The sequence below is a fragment of the Wickerhamiella sorbophila genome (assembly GCF_002251995.1).
Source record: "Wickerhamiella sorbophila strain DS02 chromosome Unknown contig2, whole genome shotgun sequence".
NCBI classification, from domain to species: Eukaryota; Fungi; Ascomycota; class Dipodascomycetes; order Dipodascales; family Trichomonascaceae; genus Wickerhamiella; species Wickerhamiella sorbophila.
This window is the reverse complement of record NW_020194005.1, coordinates 2,447,369-2,462,833: the sequence shown is the minus strand read 5'-3', so window position 1 is coordinate 2,462,833 and position 15,465 is coordinate 2,447,369. Positions and strand designations below refer to the sequence as shown.

General features: G+C 50.3%; 7 protein-coding genes across 7 annotated transcripts; 4 read left to right on the top strand and 3 right to left on the bottom strand.

Moving 5' to 3' along the window:
• Positions 1-358: 358 nt before the first annotated feature.
• B9G98_04683 (Outer spore wall assembly protein SHE10) lies at positions 359-3,574 on the top strand (the record flags this gene model as incomplete). Its single annotated transcript, XM_024811240.1, has 1 exon — positions 359-3,574. The coding sequence occupies one exon, from the start codon at positions 359-361 to the stop codon at positions 3,572-3,574; it is 3,216 nt and encodes a 1,071-aa protein (XP_024667008.1).
• A 13-nt stretch (positions 3,575-3,587) lies between these two features.
• On the bottom strand, positions 3,588-4,265 carry B9G98_04682 (Protein transport protein use1; the record flags this gene model as incomplete). The annotated part of the gene is made up of 1 exon (XM_024811239.1): positions 3,588-4,265. The coding sequence occupies one exon, from the start codon at positions 4,263-4,265 to the stop codon at positions 3,588-3,590; it is 678 nt and encodes a 225-aa protein (XP_024667007.1).
• Positions 4,266-5,314: 1,049 nt separating this feature from the next.
• On the top strand, positions 5,315-5,758 carry B9G98_04681 (hypothetical protein; the record flags this gene model as incomplete). The annotated part of the gene is made up of 1 exon (XM_024811238.1): positions 5,315-5,758. One exon carries the CDS (start codon positions 5,315-5,317, stop codon positions 5,756-5,758), a length of 444 nt encoding a protein of 147 aa, XP_024667006.1.
• Positions 5,759-6,735: 977 nt separating this feature from the next.
• Positions 6,736-7,221, top strand: B9G98_04680 (hypothetical protein; the record flags this gene model as incomplete). The annotated part of the gene is made up of 1 exon (XM_024811237.1): positions 6,736-7,221. One exon carries the CDS (start codon positions 6,736-6,738, stop codon positions 7,219-7,221), a length of 486 nt encoding a protein of 161 aa, XP_024667005.1.
• A 21-nt stretch (positions 7,222-7,242) lies between these two features.
• B9G98_04679 (Large subunit GTPase 1) lies at positions 7,243-9,030 on the bottom strand (the record flags this gene model as incomplete). The annotated part of the gene is made up of 1 exon (XM_024811236.1): positions 7,243-9,030. The coding sequence occupies one exon, from the start codon at positions 9,028-9,030 to the stop codon at positions 7,243-7,245; it is 1,788 nt and encodes a 595-aa protein (XP_024667004.1).
• Positions 9,031-9,155: 125 nt separating this feature from the next.
• B9G98_04678 (hypothetical protein) lies at positions 9,156-10,463 on the bottom strand (the record flags this gene model as incomplete). Its single annotated transcript, XM_024811235.1, has 1 exon — positions 9,156-10,463. One exon carries the CDS (start codon positions 10,461-10,463, stop codon positions 9,156-9,158), a length of 1,308 nt encoding a protein of 435 aa, XP_024667003.1.
• Positions 10,464-11,889: 1,426 nt separating this feature from the next.
• B9G98_04677 (hypothetical protein) lies at positions 11,890-15,408 on the top strand (the record flags this gene model as incomplete). Its single annotated transcript, XM_024811234.1, has 1 exon — positions 11,890-15,408. One exon carries the CDS (start codon positions 11,890-11,892, stop codon positions 15,406-15,408), a length of 3,519 nt encoding a protein of 1,172 aa, XP_024667002.1.
• Between the last annotated feature and the right edge of the window lie 57 nt (positions 15,409-15,465).

The window sequence follows — 15,465 nt, the reverse complement described above, 5'->3', positions numbered from 1 at the left end:
GTGTTGAAAAAGGAAACTTCCGAAAAGCTGACACGTTTTTATTGGGTTTTTTTTTTCATCGTTTAAACATCTGCTGACTAACGTGGAGATTCCAACACGGAGACCAAACCCAAACACACCGCTGGGTTTGGTGGCAGGGGGAGTAAGGCGAAAAAACGTGCGCGGGAATTACGCGTTTGGGGGTCGGTTTTCCCACCCCAGAAACGCAGTCCCTAGGCACTAGGAACACACCATCTGGTACTGTCTCTCCATCGACCGTACCTCTACCTGCCTTTTTCGCCGTCCTCCCCTTTCCCCCTCCCAACCATGCACCCCACATGGGAAACGTTTCGAACCTATTCCGCTGATCTGTCATCACATGGACAACAATCAGTTCCAGCGGGCTATGCCAGGGCCGCCTATGCCCAACCTGGATGGCCAAAAGTGGGTGTCACCACCGCAGTTCAATGGTGCACCAGGTCAAGACCATGAGGAATCATCTGGAACTCCGGAACCCCGAAGCCGTCCCATGCGCGGACGGCCTCGCCAGTCTCGCCCGGCAGGCGCTTCGACGGGCTCGCCAAGCTCCTCGCACCCAGGCCAGCCATCAAACGGACGTCCAAATGTACCCAATGCTCAGCCAAATTCTCCGCAGGGTGCCTCTCTTCGTCCGCCGCGCCGCCCCCAGCCTCCACAGCCGCCACAGCCTGGCGGTGGTCCCTCGCCGGCGCGTCGGCATCCGCAGCGGCCTCAACCTCCGCAGCCTCCGCAGCCCGTTGTAGGAAGCACGTTTTCTCGTTCGAATAAAAAGAAAGGCACGTGGAAGGGCTTGTTTTTCAAGCTGTTTTTGGCATATTCGGCCTTTTTGCTGCTTTTCACGTGTCCACCTACGCAGCCGTTGACGGATGATATGCCGTGCTTGTGCCGTAAATTACACAACCGTATCGACGATTTGCGTCCCTTTTACTCACAGCATCTGGCTCCGCACATCAATCCCCAGTTGGAGCGTCCAGTTGTCCAAAAAGCCAAGACGGTTGTCGTTCCGTTTGTTCACCGCGCCGTCGATGCGTCTTCGGGCTTTTACAACAGCAAGGTTCGTCCCCATCTCGAATCAGCAGCGTCAAAAATCCTCACGGCTGCTGAAAATCAAGCTCAGCCCCAATTAGCCAAGCTCCAGCCCCATTTGGCCGCTGCGTTTTCCAAAGCTCAAGAGTTGAAGTCAAAGTTCGTCGACCCTGCTTTCCAGAAGAGCCTCAAGTATCACGAGCAGTATGGTAAGCCGGCTTTGGATCGAGCAGATGCCTTTGTTCAGACCAAGGTTCGTCCTCATGTCAACCAGGCTGCAGCAATTGGTGCTCACCATGGCCAACTTTACTGGGCTGTATTCCGTAAGTGGTTTCATGAGCATGTGGTACTGTCTGTCCTAAGATTCTATTCCCAGACCGTGCTTCCTTCCATCGATAAAATTCGTGATCGCTTGAATTCTCGTACTGAGAATGCTGCGCAGCAAGTTGCCGGCATCTCGATCGAGCCGTTCGCCCAAGAAGCAACACCGGAGCCTCCTGTACCCACCAGCTTGGATGCAGAAGTGACTCCTGCCTTGGAGGTCGAGTTTGGAGTCCCAGAACCTATGTCTGTGGTTGAAGAACCAGCAGCCCCTAAGTCTACTTTTGTCGAGCACGAAATTCCTCCTGTCGAGGTGCATATGCCAGATATCCCAGCCGCCCCTAAGGCTTCTGAGGAAACTTTGTACGATGCCGACCAGGTTGCATCTGCTCTTGATTCTGCACCCGAACCCCCGACCAAGGATATTCCTGAAGAAGCTATCGAGGAGTATATCGAGGAGCTAAAGGAGAAGGCCAAGTCTGAGTCTGAACCTGTCATTGAGTTCAACACACCTGTCGAAGAGCCTAAAGTTGAAACTAAGGCCGACCCGGCAAAGCGTGTGGTGCGCCCCAGCAAGGTCAGCAATAAACCCGGTAAGCCTGTCCCACATCCTAGTAATGTTAACGATAAGCCCGTTAAGCCTGTCGCAGAGCCTAGCAAGATCAACTTTGAAGCCAAAGCTTCTACCGAGAAAATCAAGCTTTCTTGGGCAGCCCGAGTTGATCGCACTGCTCAGAGCGCCCTGAAAACCCTCCAAAAGGACGTCGAGGCTTCTTGCAAGGAGATTCTTGCTTCATCAAAACCCCAATTCGTAAAGCTTTTGCGGGAAATTTCTCAGTACGGTGAAAGTAAAGTCGAAGAACTTACCAAGATTGTCGATGACGTTGAGAACGATGAGACCGTTTACGAAGACGATAATATCGTCAACGAGTTTACTCTTGCTGCTGATCATATCAATGAGCTTAGCAACGACGTCCGTGGGCAAGCTTTGACAGTAGCTGAGAAGGCCCTAGAGCGCACTGAGGAGCTTCGTAAACAAACTCTGGAGGCTCTCGATGATTTCTTTGATGTAATTCTACTTGAAGCAGGTCGTCAAAGTGTTGACGATGAAGAGGATGAGTTTGCAAAATGGAAAGAGTACCATCAGCTCAAAGAGCATTTGAACTCTGTTCGTTCCGGAATCGAGGCTCATGACATTGATATGGAGGTCATTAATGCTTCCCTAAGAGAGCCGCAGCAGGCTGCGATTCTTATGGCTCAAGAATTTATGAACCATGTCAACTCTCTTCGGGCGAAAACTCAATTCCTTGTACAGCAGCGCCTCTTGCAAAAGCGAAGCGCTGAAGAGGAATCCGAGGATAAACCTGAGTCTTCTTCTATTTCTGCGCAAGAGGTTTCGGCAACCCCTAAAGTAGCTGAGTCCACTCTGGAGGCTGAGCCTACTCCCAATACCACTAGTGAGGTTGTTATTCCTGCTGCTGCCTCCCCTGAGGACGTTGATGAGACTGGCGCAGAGGACTTGGAGGAGGAGTATGTGGAAACTGTCATTTCAACCAGGTTTCACACTCAAACTATTGTGAAAGAGGTCGAGCTTCCTGAGACTGAGGTTCCTGAGGTTCCTGAGGTTGTCATTCAGACGATGCCGATCAAATCCGATCCTGAGGAGGCTGGAGCCCCGGAGGCTGTCATTCAGACGGTGCCGATTGAAACCGATCCTGAGGAGCCAGAGATCCCGGAGGCTGTCATTCAGACGGTTCCCATCGACATCCCTCAAGCAAAGACCGGGTCTGAACCATCTGCCACCGCGAGCCCTCAAAAGGCAGAGACATTTTCTGAGCCCGAGGTAGTTATTCAGACTGTTCCGATTGTTGCTGATCCGGAAGAAGTCGAGGCTTCTAGCTCAAAGGCGGTAATCCAGACTGCTCCTATCGAGGTCGACTCTGAGGATGTTGTTCAAACGACCACCTCAGAGACCGAACCCCAGTCGGCTATCCAAACTGTGTCGTCTCAGAGTGAGTCTTCCTCGGCGCCTTCTGTTAGCTCAGTCTCCAGTCAAGAAGAGCCCCAGCCTGTTTCTTCAGCGGAGCCTGTCGAGACCGTTTGGGAGGATAAAACCCCGCCTTTCCAGTACGTTGGAACGGAGGTAGAGGACCCAGTCACTGTCTATGAGACTCAGGTGGTTACCAAAGTAGTCCATGACGATCTTTAATTATGTTATTTAGCTACCATTTGGGCATCAGCTGAACCAGCAGCATACCCCCTATGAGGGCGCCAACGATAAACAGTGTGGCCTTTACATAGAACCAAAAACCTAATGCACTCGTTTTGCGATATTTGTTCAGTTTGCTTCCGACCGAATCCATCTTGGAAGTGGCCTTGTTCAAGGCATCGCCTGTGGCGTCGACGACCCCAGAATCGGCGGCGAGTTTCTCGGAGAAGATTTCGGCGTTTTTGCGGATGTCGCGAACCATTTCCAGAATGTTTTCGCTCAATTCCTGCTGCATCGTATCTTGAACTGCCAAATGATCTGCGTTGGACATCTTTTGTCCCCGGTGCCGAAGTCCGTCGGGAACAGGGAGACTATTTAGTTCATCGAGGAGCCCCTGCTTCTCACTGCTGCCAAGGGACGATTCGCTCGGTGTCTCTGCATTCTTTGATACCTTGTCGGCGGCCTTCCGACGGATAACAAGCTGGACCGAAGCTAGTCGGTCCTGGAAATCCAAAAGCTGATCGGCGTGTCTGGCTTGAGCGGCTGAATCTGCCGAGGCTATTTGCTTTTGGAGCACTTGAAAATTACGGGCTACTTTTTGCAATCTGAGCTGTAAAACCTGATCATCATAGCGATCACAGTCACCTAGAATGGCCAGAGTTTGCTCATCGACCGACTCGAGCAATGCCATGATTAAGCAGAGAGTGTTGAGGGCGAGCAAACCGGAACCGCGGTGGGGGAAGGACAATCTTGGTGGAGAAACTTCTTGCAAAGGTGATGGGATTCCCGGCGGGTACCCGGAGATCCGAGTCCAATCCTATGTTCCGACTCTACAATTTATTTATTTTTAGCAGTTTTTCCACCCCAAGTCTCCACTTTAGCAATCACGTTCTGGCGTTCCGGTCACGTGCCAGGTTTAGGGCTTGAAAAAGAAGGTCTAGAATTCAGCCACGATGCCGCGTATAGGTGAAATTCGTTCCAAAACGAGATGAAATTTTGCCTTATTATCGCCTCGATTTCTAAAAGAACTATATAACTTCCATTGAGTCCACTAGGTTTGAATATTGGCTGATGCCCGCGGGAGGCAGATGCATACCCGAGACTAAGCTACATCAAGCGTGAGCCCCCGAAGTCTTGTTAGCGCCTTCCTGCACCTGTTCAACGGACAACAGGGGCCCACGTCGATATTGTTCCCCTAGATAAGCGAAAAGCTCCGGTGTTCCAAACCTTAAAAAAACCGAATTTTCGATATTAAAAAGTCCTATGTCAACGGTTTTTAAACCGAACAGCCGAAGCTAATGGTGTACCTTGGTCCGGGTCTACGAGGGAAGATATATCAATCTGTAGAACGTTTCATGATGTATCTCAAACTAGCAGTAAACACACCATGCAGGTGCGCGCCTCGAATGAACCCCTTACCCAGAAGCTCAGGAGGAGGCTCGAGGAGAGAGAGAGCGAACTCATCGTTAATAGCACTAGTGGGCCGGATTATTCGGTTCCAGTCAGTGTTGGACCACCATCAGTCTATTTCACTACCATTTTGCGCCACACTCTCGTGTTTCAAGTGAAGTGCCCACTTTCCGTTGCATCAGGTTCTCATTACTTTCTACCCGATAAGGAAAGCAATTCTGCATCTCAACCAGCTTGCATGACATACGCGCAACAATGTCGCATGGTCCCTTCTTCGCCGCGATCTATAAAAGGCCATAGTTCCTAAACCGATTCTTGTAATCTAATACAATGTACGCCAACAAGCTCTACCTTCTTGCCGCTCTCTCCGTTGTCGCTGCTCAGGACACTTCCGCCGCCGCCTCCGGTGCTGATACCTCCATGGCTATGACCATGGCTTCTTCCGCTATGGATACTGGTGCCGCTTCTGGTTCTATGATGACTTCTATGGCCGCTTCCGGCTCGATGGCTGCTTCTGGCTCGATGGCTGCTTCCGGCTCGATGGCTGCTTCTGAATCTAAGGCTGCTTCCGAATCTAAGGCTGCTTCCGGCTCGATGGCTGCTTCCGGTTCTATGGCTGCTTCCGGTTCTGCTAAGGAGTCTTCCGCCAAGGCCTCTGGTTCCGGTGCTGCCACTTCCGGCGCTGCCACTTCGTCTGCTGCTACCTCCAACGCTGGTTCCAGCAACGTCATTGGCGGTGGTCTCCTCGCCGTCGCTTTGGCTGCCCTCCTTTAAAAGCCTTAATCCCTCCAGTTATATATAATTGAACTAGTGTAGGCTAAAAAACGGTTTATTTCATCTTGTTTGCTCTGTTCATGCTATCCTGTTGCAATATTTTTTAGGTGCTTGGCTAATTTCTCTTGCCTCTTTAGTCATTGCGAACTTTTCAAAACCCTGATCGAGGCAAAGACGGGGTCTGAAAAAACAAACATAAAAAGTGGCTTGAACCACTAGCGTAACACGCATTTCCATAGTAATTATTCCGCGTAACTTTTCTTTGGCCGCACTATCCTCTAGAACTCTACATATGGACGCGATCACGACACGTCTCACCCACCGACGGGTGAACGCACATGTTTCAGAAAAAGGCGTTGAGCCATATCTAGAGCTTCCTGTACTCCTGAAGATCTTACCGCCCACCAGTCTCATGTAATTCTGGGCTTGAGGAATCGCATAATGCTACATCGTCACCTAGGCAACTTTTCCTTAAAGTGACTGGAGGGGCCCACTGACATCATGCTGCAGCTCGGTTCAGCTGTTGAAATACCTTTGGTACAAGTTTGGAGGCATCAAATAGGTTCTATACACTTTTACCATAACAGATTTATTCAGATCTAGAAGTTTAGCATGACCTGCCGCTTCTAGACTGCGGAGGTTTTTTTTTCGGTTCCAGGTCTGATCCGCTGCTGCTTGACATAAGCGTGCCCCAGCGCAGCTCCGATAAACCTGCTCCGGCATATTGGGAAAGCTACGCTGTGGCCCGAAACATGGATCAAAATGAACTCAGTGATATCTACAGGATCTTTAGAATGGCACGATCTGACTTATTTTAGGCTGAAACAGGGCTCATCGCTCCCCGGACGACCACCGAGATCGAAAATCGTGTACGGGCATATGCAAGCAATTTGAAATAACGCAGGGACCGTTGCCAGTGCAATGCCCGAGTATATAAGTATGGGTATCGAGGTACTGGGCTATATTCACACAGAGCAATGTATTCCAAGCTTATTATCACTGCGCTCATCGGTCTCACTGCCGCCCAAGTCCAAACCGCTGCTACTGAGAAGGGTTCAACCGCCGGAGATGATATTCCAAATTCTGAGGAGTGGGCCGAGATTGCTGCTACACATAAAGGCTCAACTGGTGGTAGTGACCCCATTTCTTCGAACGACATACCCTCTGACTCTAAGACCACCAGCTCAGCCGGCAATGTCGCTGATGCAGCTGCTGCATCCGCTGCCTCCGCTGCCTCCGTAGCTGGTGATGCTGCTGCATCTGCTGGCTCTGCCGCTGCTAGTGGCGCTGCCTCTGTTGCTAGTGGTGCCAACAGTGCTGGATCAGCTGCCAGCTCCAAGGCTGCTAGTGCGTCGAGCTCTGCATCAAGCTCTGCATCAAGCTCTGACTCCTCTAAAAATGGAGCCGTGGGGGCCTCTGTTGCTGGCGGCGCTATTCTTGCCGCCGTCGCCGCTCTTATCTAGATAGCTTTCAGTTATGTATAATTATTTCCCACCTTTTTTCTTACCTTTGAAATGCTTCTTGCTTGACCCTATCTGGTTCTGTAAATGGAACGGGACAGATGTAATTGCCTGCGATTCCGACGCCAAAAAGAAATTACGATCAAGCTCGTCGCCCATGGTCGTTGGCTGCATCTTTGCTCGACTCCGACCAGATGCGGTAGCGGTTGAATCGAAGGACGAGAATTTGAGGCCCTGCATTTCCTTGGCCAAGTCGATTTCAGACACCTTGAGAGTCTCCCCGGTATGTGCAGCTTTGATTGCATCAAGAATTTGGTTGCGTCGAGCCGTCTGGAGAGCATCAAGGCCATACTTGCCGGCGTTGTAGTCGGAGCCTGTGTAGTTGGGTGGGGGCTCACAATACAAAAGTTTAGCATTCACATAATCTTTGAGAATTATCCTTGCCGCTCTTGAAACATCTGGATCACCACCGCCCTGACGCATGAATCCACGGGCCTTGGCATAAGCGCTGAGAAGCTCCTGTGCAGTCGGAATTCCAGTTCCGCCTTCCTCTTTGGGTCGTACAAAAATGTGGATACCGTAGACTGCTTCTAAAAAGTAAAGAGGAATTCGTTGACAGACAAGTTCAACAGGGCCAGAGTATTCACGAAGCTGGTCAATTGGCAACACACCGTTACACACAAGATCACCACTTGTTTGGGCAAAGTTGGGGAACACCAAACCAGGACAGTCACAGAGCATCACTTCATCGCTTAGTTTGATTGTTTGGAAATGCTTGGTTTTACCAGGAGTAGATGAAACAGATACTTTTTTGGCCCCAATCAATGCGTTGATGGTAGAAGACTTACCCACATTGGGGTAACCGACAAGTCCGATCTGCAGCTGCTTGTCTGTGTTTGGTGCTGCTGTCTTGAACAGGGACTCTAATTCAGCGACAGAGAGAACCTGAGTAGTGTTAAGCGGAACCTCACTCGCTACCTCTTCGGCCTCCTCCATTGTTCCTTTGAGTTCGTCAGCTTCTTGTTTGTCGAGAGCTGCTCTGGCCGAGAAGAATGCAAACTGGATACCGTGCTCACGGAAATAGTCGGCCCAAAGTTCAAGTTGTTTCTCCGATAATAAATCCGCCTTGTTGACCAGCAAAAGTGTTCGCTTAGAGCCGTCGCCCACTTCGCCCACATAATTATCCAGATCAATTGACCTGAACAAAGTCGGGTTTCTGGAATCGACGATCTGAACAACGAGATCTGATCGATCAACAACTCGCCAAAGCTGTCTCCATACCTCGATATTTCTCTCGAAAGGCGTCAGGAGCAAATCGTTGTTTTCTTGCAAATCAGCCAGCGACCGGCGCCAACTCAAAAAGGCCTCTTTTTCCAAACGATCCAGCTCATGAGCACTCATTTCCTTGGTCCACTTCGGTCGACGGGGAACTGTCAAGCGACCAGCATTCTCATAGTGGCGTTTCACAAGTCTGGCCCTTTGCTCGTCGCTTAGGACACCGCTCGAAGACTCGGCAACATCATGGCCGCCAATTTGAATGATCCGGATATTGGCAGTGCGTTCTGTGGTAAAGTCCTTATCTGCAAGCTCCGCAGTTGACAAGAATTCGTCTAGAGCCCTCTCTTGGGTCACTGACTGCAGCTTTACCCAGTTCGGGGCATTTGCCTCTGTAGTATAGCGGTCAGAATGGCCGGCCGTTTTCTTGGTGTTTTTCCTCTCATTCACAAGAGATCTCCCCAAGCCGGTCGAGTTCAGCTTATTTGCGTTCTTTTTCGAATTCGGACGAGGGCCAAGAGGGCCTCCGTAAGACATAATTGAAGGTTTTTTTTGGTATGCTTTTCGCTCTGATTACCAGATTAAGTTTTTTTTTTTTTTTTGCTTAGGTCTTTGCTGACTACGGTTGAAGGGATGTATTATATAATCATAGTCTTTAGAGGTCAGGCATCCTTTTTACCTTTTTCTTGCTGCAACTTGAGATCTCGAAGAACACCATCGATTGTCTGCGCGGCAGAGAAGTTTGGCTTGAATTTGAGCAGCTCTTGAACACGTTTACGATTGACGTGGTTGGGGACCTGTGCGATTTGCAATGTGCAGAAACGGGATAATGTGAAAGTCATGGGGTAGCCGCAGAGGAGGTTTTCTCTACGCATATCGCGCCCCGAGATAGACGCAGCGGGCAAGAACAAGCTCAGCACAGACACGATCCAGCTGAACAAATAAACGACCACGGGGGCGACTCGCACGATGTGGAAGGACTGCTTACTCTGGATGTACTCGTAGATGCGTTTGAGAGTGGTCACGCTGCCCTCGATTGAGAACACGGATCCAGACACCATGTCGCTGGTCTTCGGGTCCAGCAGGGCGTACTCTAATGCGAGTGCTGCACGGGCTACATCCTCCACGCTGATAATCGAGATGGGCACATCGGCAGAATGTAGAAGGCCGCCGCCGTAAGAGATGGCAGGGGATAAAAAGTGATCACCTGCATGGCCGGTAATGAACCCCTCTGGTCTAAGACTGCCGTTGGGGATAGAGATTGAGCGAACGAGTGACTCAATAGCTCCCTGGTACCATGCGTAACGGCTGAACGCAGATGCTTTGTCTTTGCTTGCCCAGGGAATCATGTAGGCCAGATCACTACGGGAGCGCTGGTACCAGGTGCGACGATCCCATAGCTTCCAGAACGATACAGCCTCTCTGTGGGACATGGCATCGCCGATGTGAATAAAGACGGCGCTGTTGTTGGGGAAATACTTTGTGTTGACCGTCAAAATTTCTGCAACCTGTAGGCCAAGATCTGTGTTCTTTTCCGAGTAGTAGCGACGAATGCAGGCACAGTTGTAGATGATGGTTTTTGTATAGTTGTGGCATTTACGGGCAATCGCTGCAAACTCACGTTCGACGGCAATGGTACTGGTAAGCTCCATCTCCACATACATACCGCCATGGCGGATGAGATCGTGTGGGGGCCGCCGACGATCCAAAATGTACACATTGGTCTCACCTCTCAGCAGAAGGTATCGTGCAATCCAGGACCCTGTGAACCCAGATCCACCGGCAATGATGTATACCCGTTCTTTAGCGCCGGGGAATCCCTCCCGGCTGGGGTGCTGAGCACGCTTCTCTGGCTTGATAGGACCATACTTGGCAGCATCCGGACACGAGTTGTTGAATAAATAGTCCATAAGAAGACAGAGCAACACTGCAATGAAACTTGCGACCGCTAGATTTTGTCCAGACAGCATGGCTCCAGGTGGTAAGCAACTAGGGTGAGGTTGCGGTATAAATGTGATCCGCCCACGAGGGGATGCAAGGGTTGGGGTCAGATACCAACTTTGCCATGATATCGCGGGCGGATAAGGAGTAAACCGGTTTGGCAGTCTTCTGCCGTGAGTATCGTCAAGCTACGGTGCGTTCAGGAGAGTTTCGCGCGGGACAAGATTGCGGATGGGCATATGGTGACAACATGCCCAACTTTTTGATGATGCTGCAGGGCTTGGCCCAGTGGTAACAATCTCAGCGCTTGACCGCGCTTACTCTCTACTTTCGACTCTGCACAGAGTCCCCCTAGGAGAGTGGGTAAATTCGGTGAAACCTTCCTCAAGTACTCTTCCTGAGAAGACTACGTGCAAACGTAGGCGGCGTTATCGGAAATTGCAGTCTTTAGACTCTGGGAATGGCGCCGCGAGGAATTGGATCTCTGTCTACAGAGGTCGCTTTAGTGCAATGCGCGGTTCAGGGCATCCTGAAACTCGATACCGATTACTGGCGTTGAGACTCATCCATTTGTTTTTGTCGCTCTTGTGCTCATGAGTATAGTAAGCCACCCTTACCTAGATTGAGGTTTTATCGGTAATCTTTTGCATGCTGCGAAACCAAGTGCAATGGAGATGTGCATGCGTGCAGACAGTTGCGTGTTTGGATGTCCTCAGGGCAAACCGTCTTCGGACTGGACGCACATATGCAGGTTCCTGCATGGGGTCAACCCTATGCGACGGACTTAACACTTGGGTTACGAACAGGTCGAACGCAAACCGCAAGTGCCATGTGCAAGAATAAGTATACAAGAGCGAAATAAACTCGTGCCAGGTAAACTAAACGCCATTCGACTGGAATCTGTTTCGCGACGCGAGACTGAGTAGTTACATCATAGTGCATGAACCGCCTGCCTCGCCCCTCACCATGCCACATAGAGTTAATCTCCGCGGGGTGGTGCCGATCCCGTTCAGGGCGTGTTGAAACTTGATTATGCCCAGAATGGCGTAAACTGATACAATGTACTTTTGCGGCCCTCAAAATGTCGAATTGCACCCTTTGGAGCCTCTCAAACTGACTGAAACCTGTTTGTTTTGCCCTCCAAACAGCTGCGTCAGTCACTCACCCCAACCCTCCCGCACATCTATCCACAACACAAGATTAGACGTTCCCTGCTTTAACGAAATCATCTCGACATCTCTCCTGGCGAAAAGTCACGAGAAAAATTCGAACCAACTCTGGGTCTGGCAAGGGTTATTGCTAGCTCCTTATTTGAAACTCTAGCTGGACACTATTTTATCCCCATTCCAAGGGCCCGAATCTTTGTTTAGGCTGCCTCGCTCAGTACGGTCACCCGATTCTCTCGACTTGACTGAAACGTTGTCCGTTGCACTGCTTAAAGAATCCGACTCGCACATGTCTTTCTCTGCGGCCACTCTGGAGATGCCGCAGGGTCAGAAAGACGTCGACCCCGCGTTAGACGCTCTCGCGCCTTCAGGCCTTGTCCTCCGCGGGGTTTCATCCGTGCATTCCTTGCGGGATATCCCCTATGTTGAGGACATGAGCGTACAGATTGAAAGTATCACAGAGGCCGTACACCGGTCTTTTTCGATATCAAGCATAGCCTCTTCTGCCAATGCCTCTATGTCGACCATGGCCCAACCCCCGCCAACCCAGAAACCCCCGCATTCGCCGGGCGTCGGGGCGGGCCAGGCACCATCAATGTCTGCCGGCATTGCACCTGCTACACCTGTATCTAATCTTCAAGCTGTGCTTGAGCTAAGATCAGAGTATCAGCGGGCCTCCAAGTTCATCGAGCAAAATGGAAAGCTGTGCATGACCAGTATCATCCTCAGCAGCATCATCGAACGCATCTCTAGCAGCTTTGACCAGGCTGTTATTGACTATTTATCTTCTGCTTCCAGCATTGCTTCGGTAGATGCCCAATATTTCGCCAACTCGTACCATCAACTTCACGACTTTTATCGACATCTTTGTCGTATTGGTCCGCTCGCGGCTATTCTTCCTAATGCATCTCGGCTTTCAACGCTAGTCAAATGGGACTACCGTCAAATGATAAACTCCTTTCTGACTTTAATTCGCACATCACCTGGCTTTATTGCTGCTTCTTATCGAGAATTAGAGCCCGCGCAGGCCGCGGCTTTCTTGGGGAGCCAGGATACCGACATTGTTGATCGCGTCAAGCTCGCCCAGCGCAGGGACCCGTTAGGGATTCTTTACCATGGTGTTTTTCATAACAGTCCTTATCGAGCGAATTTCTTCGCTGCAGTGTGTGCTTCTGTGCTTTTGGAAAACGAGGATGACAATCTATGTTTGGCGATCTTCAACCGGTTCAACAGCAGACCACTACCGCGTGAAACTGCCAAACAACTGACCAATTTTCTCCGAACTTATATTTCCAATGGTTTGTTTCTTGCCGCTCCTACCCAGTCCACACCAACGTGCGAAGTTGGAGAAGACGACTACGTCAACACCGCAGTTTCTCGTCTTATTGCCTTGCTGGTCAAGCCTGATGGCGTACTGTCTCGTCAATTCACAGAACTTATGGTAGCCCTCGATCAACAGGTTGCAAACGAGCTTGTCGAGCAGCTGGCCATCAAATATTTTGTTTGTTTCGTGCGATCTTTAATTTGTGACCCTCACTCCAGTGGCCTCCTTACTGATATGTATATCAGTGAAAATACAAGACGTTATATATTATCCCCATTGGTTGATCGCATCTCTTGCATTATCGAAGATCCTTATGGCCGTGATCTGTTGGACGCTTTGATCGGCCGAAGTCTGCCCGAGCCTACAGATATAAACATGTTTTTTGCCCCTGGTGAGCATATCGTTTTGAATATGACCGATATTGTAACGTTATTCAACGCTCTTTTACCTGTCAACGTGGGTGCTGCTGCTGCGGTCCCTTCCAATGGCGATGACGACGCCGATGACGATGACGAAAACGAGTGGTGCTTTTCCAACATCAGATCTGACCTTGAGCCAGTGATCAAAGAACTCACTGGCAGCTTGCCTCATCTTTCTAACCGTTTGAATCGAAATTCAGTCACCGAACCAGGAATTTTCGCTGAGCATTGGCAAGTTTTCAAAATCGAAGCAGATGGACTTATCAACGATATCAGCGAAACACTTTGGCCCACAGAAGCTCCATTGGATGTTGTGGTTTTAGCATTGACTGGTGATAGTTCCAAGAGCGTTTACGAAATGCTAGCAGATGCCATTCGAGAGGCAGAAGATTCCGGCAACTTTCTCGATCAAATGCTGTTAGGGGCTGCCCTAAAGAAACCCGCGCCTCAACTGTTGGGTGAAATTGCTCACAAGCTGGAGTGCAATCTTGAATTTTTGACTCAAAACGTTGAAAAACTCGAGACTTTGCTCGAAAAGTCGCTCGAGAGACTTTCTGTCCAACAGGAACTACTCCATGGGTGTATGCAACGACTCAGTAACCAGCGGGCGATTGTGTGGTACGAGAGTGAGGTGAGAACTTGTGCAAATTGGCAGCGCGCGAGTGATGTGATTGGCATTTTACGGGGCGAAAAAGCACTGCAGCGTAGCAACAGTGGCTCATCAACAACTTCAACTGTTTCTTCAGTAACGCGGCGATCTTCACGAGCTCGTAGACTGTCTATTTTGAGCACTCACAGTTTGAGTGTTGGCGATAGCTTCTTTGTCTCGAAGGACTATCTTCCCCGACCCAAATTAAGCGACCGAGAGGTTGAGCTCACGATACAGTATATGCGCACGCATCACATACAAAACTTTTGCCCGTCTGAGGAACTGATTCATCGCTTCACTTGCGAGATTTCTAGTCTTGTTGAGCGGATTTTCGACCGAGAATTTTTGCTCAATACAGCGAGCTACAAACTAGATCTGAGGCGAGAGCCATCGTTTGGACGTGATCCACCTGGTAACCCGGTGCAAACACACCGCATGTCGATGTCAGTTTTACCGGATATGCGAGGCAGCGTAAGTGGTCAAAGATATGCGAACAGCTCACATCAATTCCGGCGGTCATCCCCAAATTTGCTCGACTTTTTCGAGTGGCGATCCAGCGGAGGCGGAGACGCCAATACCCCCAAGCCGCAATCGTGTGAGCTCCAACTGGGGCTAGATATTGCTGGAGGAGATGAGTATAACGGGCTCCCTGACCGGTCGATGATAGTCGGGCTACTTTTAAGTGATTTAGGATTGGAGTTCTTGGAACGAGGGTCGGATGTTGATATTTACATGCAGCAAACGGGACGCATGGTTCTTGATGGCGATAGTGGCATATATCAGCCAATTCTTGACAACATTTCTGTACAGACAAATCCAATGGCCAAGCTTCGGGGACTTCACACGCTTGTGGAAGTAGCAAGATACCAGCCGAGTTTACGGGGTGGCGGGGATATTGTGAATCGTGACGACATGGTTCAGGAGCTCAGCCAAAGCTTGTGTCGTGAGCCCGGCACTTTATTCCGGGACCTTCAGCTTATTGCGGCGTTTGTTCCCATCAATGTTCTTGACAGCACCGCAGAGGGCCAAGCGTTCTGGGACGTGGCTGAGGTTGCCTCGTCAATTGTTGAACTGGCAATGAGTAAAAGTATGGGGCTCGCTCAGCGCATTCTCAAGTATCACATGGAGACTGCGTTCGCGAGTTCGGTTACTACGAGCGGTATTTCCGACGTGGTTGCCATTTGGTCTTTTTGTGCCCGGTATGGACGAGCTGCGGCTCAACGGCGTCTCGCGCAATTGTACATGGACTTTCCACATACCCAGCTAGATGTGATGCCTTTCAGTCGTCCCGGCGTAATTTTTGAAGGCGTCGAGCCTTCGGGCGTCCGTGAGGCCGTGGCGGCCCATTGGATGCAGCACGCCGCCGACCGGGGCGACGCTGAGGCCCAGCAGTGGTGTCAACAGCGGCTTTACTAGGTCAAGTATCATCTAAATTCATCTCTTTTAAATTTCTTTCTTTCTATTTAAACAGTA